The sequence below is a fragment of the Manis javanica genome, chromosome 10 (genome assembly GCF_040802235.1).
Source record: "Manis javanica isolate MJ-LG chromosome 10, MJ_LKY, whole genome shotgun sequence".
Taxonomy (NCBI): Eukaryota; Metazoa; Chordata; class Mammalia; order Pholidota; family Manidae; genus Manis; species Manis javanica.
This window is the reverse complement of record NC_133165.1, coordinates 7,810,286-7,821,634: the sequence shown is the minus strand read 5'-3', so window position 1 is coordinate 7,821,634 and position 11,349 is coordinate 7,810,286. Positions and strand designations below refer to the sequence as shown.

Here is an 11,349-nt window from a genome sequence, read left to right as displayed (position 1 = left end):
AGTCTAATAGTAAGAGAAACTGTCTTTTCCTAGTTATTTTTTCCACAAATCCCAAGAGTCACTCTGATTGGACTCTTCAGGACATGTTCCTACCCCTGAACTAATTGCTGACACTTTGGGGAGTGGATGAACCAATTGCTTAACTGAGAGAGAGGCACGGATGGCTTCCAGTGGAAATTCACTGTGAGCAGTAAAGGAAGAAAGGATGCCCAGTGGGCAGAATGACAAACTTCCATGCTGCAGCCGGAATGGCTTGTGTTTCTCCAAGAAAAGTGGTCTGAGTAAATGGCTTCAGGTGCCCAGAGCAAGCGGAGTAGCCTGTTTTGGGACTGACACAGGGAAGATGCTCCCATGTGGTTGAGTTTATCAGCACCTCAGAGACCTGACCCTGTGGCCTCTGGGCAGGTAGAATTCCCTTCGACTTTGTGAAAATGACTGTGCCCAGCCTCAGACAATCCTTAATCACTAATGACCCTGTTTGGAAGCCTTGAGTTAGATGCTCACCTGCTGGTTGACAGAGCACCGGGTGAAGCCAGCTGGGGCCATTGCTGTGTCTTTGCATAGAAATAAGGGTCTGAATCTCAGCAGGCATCCCCTTCACCACCCTTAAGATCTTAGCTGAGGATCTAGAAAGCAGGGCGGGGTCTGAGAGCAGCAATCATCGTGCGCCTCTGATGGACATAGAGGCTGTCGGGTTGTCCCCAGCTGGTCGCAGCTGGATTGAGGGAAGGCATCTCTCCTTGTGTTTGTGTACCGTCTTCTCTGGCATCACATTACTTGCTGGAGGGAGAGCTTGGCTCTGGACGATGAACTGGCACCAGGTCTGGACTGCCCCGGTACCCATGGCCATTCTAGCCGCACTAGTCAAGGTCAGGGTACAAGTTGGCCAAACAATATCACCCACAGTTACGTGCCTCCCTCTGTCTTCAGTGTCGGCCCTGCTCTTGGCACAGATCAGAATTCCAAAGGGAAGAACAGGTGGGCTCCCATGAATTCCCAGCATCCCCAAAGCTCCATCCCCTCCCAGATTCCCTGCTGGGAGGTACTGATGGTGCATTCAGCAAAGCAATTGTTTGGAAGAAAACTGACCTGGGAATTAAATTAGACCCTTTCCCATGATCTTCAGGGCGCTCGCTGTGTCCTAACCCGCCTCTCACCACTCTCTCCCTTGTTCATTAAACTTCAGCTCTTTTGAGCTTCGTTCTGTTCATTGAACTTCCCAAGCTCCTTCCTACCTTTGCTCATGCCGTTGCGTTGACTTGGATGGTCTCCTTGCCCCCACCCCATCCCTCAGCTTTGCCTGGCCGCCTCCTCCTTCTTATCCTTTTGATCAGCTCCAGAGAAGCAGACCAGATGTCCGAAAGCAGTGAACTTTTACATCATCTGATTTCCCTGAAATTATTCTATGTGTTGATTTCCTTCTTCCTTGTCTATCTCTTCCCATAAAAATGTAAGCTTCCTAAAAGCAGGGCCCTTCACCTTGGTAGCCTCTTTCCTTAGTTTCACTGCCCCAGAACAGTGCCTGGCACATTGCCATGGTTAGTTAGATTTGTTGAATGAATGAAAGGCAATCAATAGATTTCTTCCTAGAGCAATAGATCTGGCAGGTCTGCTCAAACCCATGAGGCACTAGTCTCCCTTTCCAGCTCCTGGCGGCCTTGTAGACTCGGAACGCCACTCCCAGTCTCATTCCCAAAGCAGTGTTCCAGAGCCATGCCAGGTGTGGAGGACTCAGAAGGACACGGAGCTCTGCCCTTAAGAGTTCTAGTCCTTGGGGCAGGCGAGACGCATGCCTCTCAGCAACTAAGCAAACGCACACACAAGGCAGGGCTGAGGGGTGGCATGTAAAGAAAAGGTCCTGGAAATTCAGAAAGGGAGGAATAAATAGGAAGCGGGGGTACCAAGGAGTCCATGGTGGAGGTGAGACACGGGGCTCGACTCTCAAGGCTAACATCTTCACCACGATGAACACCCGCTCAGCGTGACGGAACCCCTCCCGCATACCAAATGTTTTATGTATGTTCTCTTTCGAATTATGCACAGCAACCCTTCAAGATGGTGACTGTTGTTATCATTCCCATTTTTCTGATGGGGAAAGTCATCCCAGCTTCATGATCCGCAGTTTCCTCACCTAGAATATAGGGAAGTTGGACTAGCGTTACCGAGACTTGCCGTCCATCCACGTATTCTGGGGAAAATACATATTCTAAGGTTCCCCAGTGGAGATTGTGATTCAGTGGGTGCGGCATGGATCCTAGAAATGTAAAGGTATAAAAAAGTCCCCCAGATGAGTGGCTGCACAGCTACAGGGTTGAGTACTGAAGACTTATATTTCTGTTTTCAACCCTGACTGCACATCACAGTCACCCTGGGACTTCAGAAATTCCTGGACCCCATCCCAGACCGACTGAATTGGCACTTTAGGGGTGGGGCTGATGGGGTGGGAGAGCATCCGTTTTAAAGTTTAAAGACCATTGGGCTCTTTGAAATATGGCTGGTGTGGCTAAGAAGCCAAGGGTTTACTTTTATTTAATGCTTTCAAATTAAATTTAAATAGTCCCATGTGGCCAGGAGCTGCTGTACTGGAGGCCCAGGATGAGGCTGAAGGGCCTGTAGCTCTAGGTGGCCCCCGTCTTTGCTCCACCCACAACTGTCGATCTCTTCTTAGAAAGTATCTTAGGGGAGACCCATTCCCTCCAGTCTAGCCTGAGAGATTAGTGCGCAGACTCTGAGATAAGACTGGGGTTCCTCTCCTGGTCGCTGGATCAGAACGTGAAGCCACCCTGGAGAGCCGCCCGAGCTTGGAACGCAATAGTCCCCGGAAGCAAGACTGAACTTCTCATCTGAAGGGAGAGGCAGAGAGAGCAGAGAAAGGTGGTATCCCGTTATTTTAGAAGAATGCTGATGGGTCTGCCCCCGAGAGAAGCAAAATGGGGGATAGAATGTCAATCATGGAGGAGTCCAACAAGTGGGGATTGCTTGGAGTGGGATTCTGTGTCTGGGAGTGACAGCGTGGGTGTGTTTTGGGGAAATGATGGGCAGGGGAAAATATGGAGACTTCCTTTGGTTTTTCCTTCCAAGTACACATTGCTTGGCTTCATTAGCTCCCTCAGTAACGCAGTTTGTCACGTTTATGGGGGACCAACCTCTCTCGGTTGCTAAGATACTGTACCCAGGTACTGGGCCCTGAGCACTTGAGTCTAGGTGGTGTGAGGTGCCTGCATGTTTCTGTTTTATCTGGAAGGTTGTGGGAGCTGCTGGCAAAATTTAAGCAGGGAACACCATGCTCCAGTTCGAACTTCAAAAAGATAGTTTCAGTACTAGTGTGGAAGGTGGGTGGGCGAGGGGCAAGACTAGGGTAGGGGCTTCATACAGAGGGCTTCCTGTTTAGCTGGGGAGAGAATTGCTGGGGGTCTAAACATGAGCAGGTACAATAAGGAAAGGAAAAAGATGTAAGCCTGTGGGGTGATGGGGAAGCAACGGATACCTCTAAGGCTGAAGAGCAGTTAGAGGCAGGAGCGTGTTTCTCCTTTCCTGGAGACAATGAGGGACAGAACACAAGGGGGACAGTAAAATGGTCCAATAAGCGGACATTTCCTGGAGTGGCATTTTGTGTTTGTGGACAGTGGAGCTGATGTGCCTCTGGGAAATGGCACCTTGGTATGATTTCTCCTGTCAGCCCCAGTCTCCTGCATAAATTGATGGCTAATTAAGGTGGGATCATTGACACTGGTTTTCCATTTCTGGGGGGTGATCTCCTTTTCTGGTTGGAAAGACAGAGTGGTGATTACTCATCACACACACGGACACACACACACACACACACACACACGCACACGCACACTTCTGTTTCCTGTTCTTGTGCCTGGAGCCAGTGTTTGCAGGAGCTAAGCTTCCAGATTCTGGATTCAGATCGCCTCTTGAATCCTGGCCCTGCCAATGTACTTGCTATGTGAGTTTGGGCAAATTACATTCTCTGAGCCTGACTTTTTAAGTCTGATTACAGGGGTGATAATAGGCCTTCTCACCACCTGCTGCATGTTGGCTCTGCCCGGTGAGTGTTAGCTGTGGGGACGACTGTGACGAGGGGGAGGAGGAGGTGAACGGACGGATGCAGTGCTGGTGAAGGTGGTGATGGTGGTGGAGAAGGAGGCGGAGGGTGGGTGGTGACGGGATGGAGCTCCTCCGGTGCGGCGGACTGAGTTCGTATGTATGGGAGAACACCATCCTCTGAATCCGCAGGCTCACCAAGTCTGATACCTGTACTTCTCAAACTTCTATCCATGGAGACTGAAATAAAATGTTTAAAAGCTCAGTGGATCACTCAATAAGAGTGACCAAAAGTACCTCAGGGCTCACCAGGGCGGCCCACCAGCAGGAGAAAGCACATGCCCAAAGAGACCCTCTGGATCTTTGCTGGGCCACCTGCATCAGTACCATTTTGGTGGCACCCACATGGCAGGCAGACGGACAATAAGCTCTGGAAGCAGATGTGTGGTTGACAATAGCAACCAGTTCTCTCTTGCTTGCTGGGGATGTGCTTCTTACTCATTTATTTCTCACCAAGTATTTATTGAGCCCTTAACTGTGTGTCAGACACTGTGCTAGGCTTTGAAGATACTAACTTGAATAACATTTATCCCGCTGCTGAGACAGGGAAAAACAAATAAATCCGCATTGGAGTTTATATACTCAGGTCCCAGAAATCCGGTTTCAGTTGGACTGGCAGGGGGCACAAACATGGGTGTTTTTTTTCTAAGTCCCCGGGTGATTTTCTTGTGCAGCCAGGAATGGGAGCCGCCGGTGTGTGCAAGGGAACGTTGGGTAGCATCCTGCAGTAGCCAAGCTGTTGTCAGCATAGGCCACATGGATTTTAGGGAAACCATTTGACGTCTCTCCCCAGGTCTTTATGAGAAATGCCATCCGTGGGGTTTATAACCACTTTCAATACCTCATCTTTTGGGTAGTTAGAGATAATGGGTGTGGTGTGTCCTTTACAGCCTTTGTGAACGAGAAAGTGAAATGAAAATCGGTATTAGGCTCTATTAAACATAGGCTTTGATACCCATGCGGCCGGGTCTCACTCTGAGGACTCAGCCAGCTCTGGAACATTCTAGAATATTAGATCAGAAGATGTGATCTAATGTGACCTCCATTACGGTGGGACTGAAACACAGGGTTGAGAACAGACACCCGGAATCCCACCTCCCGCTGCCTCCCTCGCTCTGTGTTTGAAACAGTTTGTTCTGCCTTCCGCAGAGCAGTGAGCATGGGGAGAGAGTGGCTTTTGCTTCAGAACCAAAGTGGGTGTCTGAAATCTGTTCCTCTCCCCCCGCTGCACACTGCTGAGGGAGCTGGTGCCAGAGGAGGTCAGGGACTGCTCTGTAGAATCCGGAAAGCACAGGCTGGGTGACGGCAGGAGCAGGAGGGAAGGGCAGGAGAGACAGCCTCTGCTATCCAGGTAGGAAGCGGGGAGAATGCTCAGGGCCTTGAAAAAAGGACCATTTGGTATATCAGATGCCAGGCCCTGGGACTGTGGCCAAATTCCCCCATCGCCTCCTGCCAGTCCATAAAACCACCAGAAAAATCCAAAGTTAAACGTGAGCTTCTCCAGTGCCTTGCTGTGCGACTATGTTTTGCAGATAACAACTTTTTTTTCTTCTTCTTCTATCCCTTTGAAGGGTATAGAGCACCTCTGGTCCATAATGGTTTGGGCAGTTTCAGTTGCCAGTGGAAATGGAAATGCTGTAGAGCACGTCCGTGAGGTCCATGCAGGATATTAGTAATGCTTTCTCTCCAAAGTGTGATTCATCACTGTGAGGAAAGACAGTTCCTTCTCTCCGCACGCCTCCTTGGGCGCAGAATGAGTGGGCTGGTTTGTGGAGGGGAGGGGGAAGGGGCAATAGTATGTCAGGGCTGGAGATACCAGTTTCTGACGCAGGGTGAGGATCCCTTAGTTCTCTGCTATGTCCCTGTGGTCTAGAGGACAGAGGACACGAAGGGGAGCTGCTGAAGTTGGGCACGAAGAGCTGAGCCTCTCACTCCTAAGTGTTCATCCCATCCACAGCAACCCCATGGGACATTGCTCAGGATTCCCTTTTATAGATGTAGAAACACAGAAGCAGAAACTTTAGGTAGTTACCCATGGTCACATGGCTAGTTAGTGCAGAGTCAGGACATGAACTCATGTCTGAAAGACCTGAGAGCCCATTCTGTTGCAACTCTAAAGTTTAACTGGTATACACGGTAGGCTGGGAAGTCTAAACTTAGTGGGACAGGTCTAGGGGAGCCATGGAAGACTGTAGAGGAGAGGAGTGCTCAGGTTAAAGCAGTGTTTAGCAATTTCAATCAGATGAACAGGGTGAGTTGTCGAGATGCTGAAGTCCCTGAGTATGAATTACCTCTTTTTTGGGGTGGGGTAGCATAAGCCCCTGATGTGAGACATCAAGATTCCTGACCCTTGGCGAAAATGACAGTGACAGACAGTTGTTGAGCGCTTGATAGGCCATGAGTACTCACAGCCTGCTTTTGTACAGGGAGATCATGGAATCCTTACAACTCTTTAAGGAAGTGCTGTCATTGCAACGGTTTATTGCAGGAGTGAGAAGCTTGGCATCTCAAAGGCAGGCAAACCTGATTCCCTACCTGTGTGAGCCTGGAAAAGGCACTCTGCCCCTGCGTCTGTTTCTTCACGTGTAAAATGGGCATAATACTAGTATCAGTTTAGGAAGGTGGTTGGGTGGAATTAAATGAGATATTACCTAGAAGATGTTCAACCACATGACTCTCCTAGAGTAAGGACTTCGGCGTGTTAGCTAGTATAATTATTACCATTGCCATACCCATTGTATAGATATGGAAACTGAGGCTTGGGAAGGTTAAGTGATTTTTCCCAGGGGGCCACACAATTACGATTGGTACCTGGGCATTCTGACCCCAGAAGTTACACTGTTACCTATCCAAGGGAGAAGATATTAATGATGATCAGAAGAGGGTAACAGGAGAGATTCAGCTCGGGTTAGGCCCTCCTGTCTGCATGGAGAGCCACATAAGGCTGTATTTGCTTACAGCTCTGCTCTGCTCAGAGCTGCTTATAGATACACGTGCACAAATGCAATGATGTCCAGCTCCCAGTACATGCGGCAAGGTGTTGGGGCACCCCACACATCACCCACTCCCACATCTAGCGTGCTGACCTCCACCTCCCCACCAGTACCAATTACCCCAAGGAAGCAGGTGTATGTTGTCTCAGAGATCCTTTTCCCTGGGGTCCAGCAGTGCCCTCAGCGTAAGCCCTTCTGAGAAATTCCTCCATTTCCTGCGTGCTCCATACAAGAAGATGCTGATCCCATTGGCCTTTTGCAGTCGCCATGTAGCTTTGGTTTCCAGCTTCCTCAGTGGCGACTGCTCCATGGGAATTGATACATTCATTTATGTAATGAAGTTTGGAACTTTTCGGTCCCATCCCGAGAGGCCCCTGACATCCATGAGGTTGATGAATATAACCATCTTGAGACTTCATTTCTGTGTCTTCTGTTGGTGAGTTCTTTATCTGACAAGCACGTCTTTTGGTGTTTGATGAGGTTCAGTGGACAGCTGTCTAGGCTTATAGGGCTTTAATATTCTCCTTCTCAATAAAGGATACGCTAAGTATGTTTTGGGGATTGAATGGAGGTGTGGTTCCTCTGGAGAAAGCAGGTTGATGTTGTTGAAAGTTATTTTTTGGACATGACATTGGGAAGCTGAAAGAAGGAGAATTCTTTCAGCTCCCAGGAAAAAATGTGTCTCAGCATTTGTTGCACCCTGTTTGGGGGTAACACAGAGGCAAATGCTCTGTTTAGCTGTCATTTTTGCACCATGCCTGTCAGTAACGTGATTGAAGCATCTGCCATATGCAGATCTTCAGGAATCCCAAGAAAGCTGCGGTTGGGTGTTGGAAAGGGGACTGGATATGGAAGCAGAACCTAAGTTCATTTGGAGCTTCATTTTCCCTGGCTAAGAATGCCAACCAAAAATACAGTCTTAGATACTGAATTCTCCTCTTTTGCCTACTGTTGAATCCAAGGACTTTCCTCTGAGGTTTCATTCACACATTCATTCACTCATGCATTCCCTCACCCTCCATTTACTGGTGTGTCATGTGCCAAGCCTTCTGCCAGGTTCCAGGGACAGAGAGATGAGGACAGCAAAATTTCTGCCCTTGAGCAGTTCCCAGGCTTGTTGAGGCATGATTTAAAGTGATTAATCAATCCAAGAATATTGGATTTCTCCAAAAGCTACTGTAGGGAAAAAGATAATTATCCAATGTCTTTAAATCTGTTACCCGCTTTAATTGATTTAATTAGGTGAAATTCATAGAACTGTGATATTGGAAGGAACCCAGAAGGCATTTATTCCTGTTTTCTCTCTCTGCCTTCAGGCCACACTGCACTCAAATTATCCCCCAAACCCATGCATTTTAGAAAAAGGGAGTACTTCGAAGAACTATAGCTTTTGGACCATTCAGATAAAACTTCTGTTCAGTGAAAACCCCCTGGGAGAACCAGGCAGAAAGAATTAAAGGAGTTGACATGCACAGCTACAGTATATTGTTCTGAGAACATGCTGGAATCATCCACTCCCAACACACACACACACTCACACACACACGAAAGAACCACTGTATTCGTACTACGAGATTGTGTTAAGTGCACATGGTAAACATAGGATGCAGGATGAGGGACCCTTTGAGAATTCTTTCAGCTCCCAGGAAAAAATGTGTCTCAGCATTTGTTGCACCCTGTTTGGGGGTAACACAGAGGCAAATGCTCTGTTTAGCTGTCATTTTTGCACCATGCCTGTCAGTAACGTGATTGAAGCATCTGCCATATGCAGATCTTCAGGAATCCCAAGAAAGCTGCGGTTGGGTGTTGGAAAGGGGGCTGGATATGGAAGCAGAACCTAAGTTCATTTGGAGCTTCATTTTCCCTGGCTAAGAATGCCAACCTGTGGGATCGTCATGAGGATTCCACAGGCAAAGGGGATGAACGTATCTGCACCACCTGCCCTTCCCAGATGGAAACTTGTTCTCGTGATCAGATCATGACCTGGGGACATGTTAGCTCTTAGAGGTCCCTTGACCCAACACCAGTCACCGTGTCACTTTCCAGTGTAAGAACATTTCAGTGGATCCCCCTTGTGCCCAGAATCAGGTCTTAGCCTCTGAATACAGCCCCTGAGGTCATACATGATGGGGTTCCTGCCAAGCTCTTCACCATTGTCTCATCCCCCCTCCTTCATGAGCCATAATGCATGTATGTCCAGTTCCTGGGTTAATCCAGATGTATCCCCAGGGCTCCTCTGACTGTAACGTCTGCTCATTTCCCCTTTTCCTCACCTGGATACTCCTTCAACATCCCTTTATGGTTCTCTCATTCCCCGGTCCATGGAAGTTGCTCTTCCTCAAGTTCCCACCAGACTGATAGAAGCCAAGCCATGTCTTCTGTCTGCCTTATGTATCATCATTTCCCCAAGCCCTAAAGTAGAGACAGATTCATGGGTAAGTTGCTTCATAGGTAAGTGTTCAACATGTTTGTTGATTCAGATAGATGTTCACCTAGCATTTATTATACTCTATTACACAGGAGTCTAGAATTCAAGTGACAGAAATCCTACATAAATTGGCTCGAGCGAGCATGGGAACTGGCGGGCTTGCAAAGCTCCAGAGGGAAGGGCTTCAGTCACAGCAGGATCCAGGTGCTCCAAGTATATCACCAGGAATCTGTCTCTATTTCCTGATGTGGTTTGTCTCTGTTGGCTTCATTTTCCAGTCCTGAGCTTTGGGGCCAGATAGAATTTGTTCTGTGGGAACCATATGGACTCAAAGAGGTGGATGGGATGAACTAGAGGAAAATGAGGAGGGTAGGTAATGGGCTGGCAAAAATAACAGGTGTCCTTCACTGATCCAGGCTGTGGGCTCCAAGGTCTGGGGCCTCTCTCATCCCTCTTTTTCCAGTGTCTTTTCCAGAGCGTGGCATTACAGTAAGTGCTCAGGAATGTTTGCATGTGAATTAGGTGTGTGATTTATTTTCCCTCCCTTCTAGGAAGGAGCTTGTTTAAGCCTAGAAAGACAGATGGTTCTATGTAAACTGCTTTCAGCTTCATTCTCTTTTTTTGCTTTTTTTTTTTAACCTACTGATAGGATCCAACGTCAACCTTCTTTCAGTTTGGAGCGTCCATTCAGCAGCAAGCCACGGTCATGCTGAAGATCATGCAAGATTATGACTGGCACGTCTTCTCCCTGGTGACCACCATCTTCCCCGGCTACAGGGAGTTCGTCAGCTTCATCAGGACCACCGTGGACAACAGCTTTGTGGGCTGGGACATGCAGAACGTGATCACCCTGGATACTTCCTTCGAGGATGCAAAGACTCAAGTCCAGCTGAAGAAGATCCACTCTTCCGTCATCCTGCTCTACTGTTCCAAAGATGAGGCCGTCCTCATCCTGAGCGAGGCCCGCTCCCTCGGCCTCACCGGGTATGACTTCTTCTGGATTGTCCCCAGCCTGGTTTCCGGGAACACGGAGCTCATCCCCAAAGAATTCCCATCAGGGCTCATTTCAGTCTCCTACGACGACTGGGACTATAGCCTGGAGGCGAGAGTGAGGGACGGCCTGGGCATCCTGACCACTGCCGCGTATTCCATGTTGGAGAAATTCTCCTACATCCCCGAGGCCAAGACCAGCTGCTACGGGCAGACGGAGAAGCCAGAGACCCCGCTCCACACTCTGCACCAGTAAGAGGGGGATCTTTGCCTGGCTTCCAAAGTGGGATCAGAGTTTGGTGGTTGTTTGTTTGTTTGTTTACATATTCAGAGTGATAACACTCATTGCTGAAAACATGCACTGAAAATAGAGAATCTCTGTGTGTGCTTCTGGGATTTCCTGGGTTTGATTGTACTTTCCTCACCCCTCTTCCTCTTGTCTCATCTCTTTTGTTTTTAAGTAACATCATACTTTGTTTTCTGGAACTTACTTTCTTCACTTGACAGTATACTTTGGAAACCTATACTTGAGATCTGCTTGTCTATCTTTCTGTCCATCTATCTTCTGTTTGTCCATCCATCCCTCCATCCATCTATTCCTTCATCCATCCATCCATCCATCCATCCATCCATCTATCTATTCCTCCATCCATCCATCCATCCACCCATCTATCCACCCATCCATCCATCCATCCATCCATCCATCCATCCATCCATCCATCCATCCATCCATCCATCCATCCATCTATTCCTCCATCCATCCATCCATCCATCCATCCATCCATCCATCCATCCATCCATCCATCCATCCATCTATTCCTCCATCCA

General features: G+C 48.4%; 1 protein-coding gene across 1 annotated transcript in view; it reads left to right on the top strand.

Moving 5' to 3' along the window:
* GRIN2A (glutamate ionotropic receptor NMDA type subunit 2A) overlaps window positions 1-11,349 on the top strand; it is a 349,136-nt gene that overhangs the window by 192,642 nt on the left and 145,145 nt on the right. Inside the window, exon 4 of the mRNA XM_037020713.2 lies at window positions 10,181-10,773. Within this exon, the coding sequence (XP_036876608.2) occupies window positions 10,181-10,773 (593 nt within the window). The remainder of the gene's footprint in view (window positions 1-10,180; window positions 10,774-11,349) is intronic.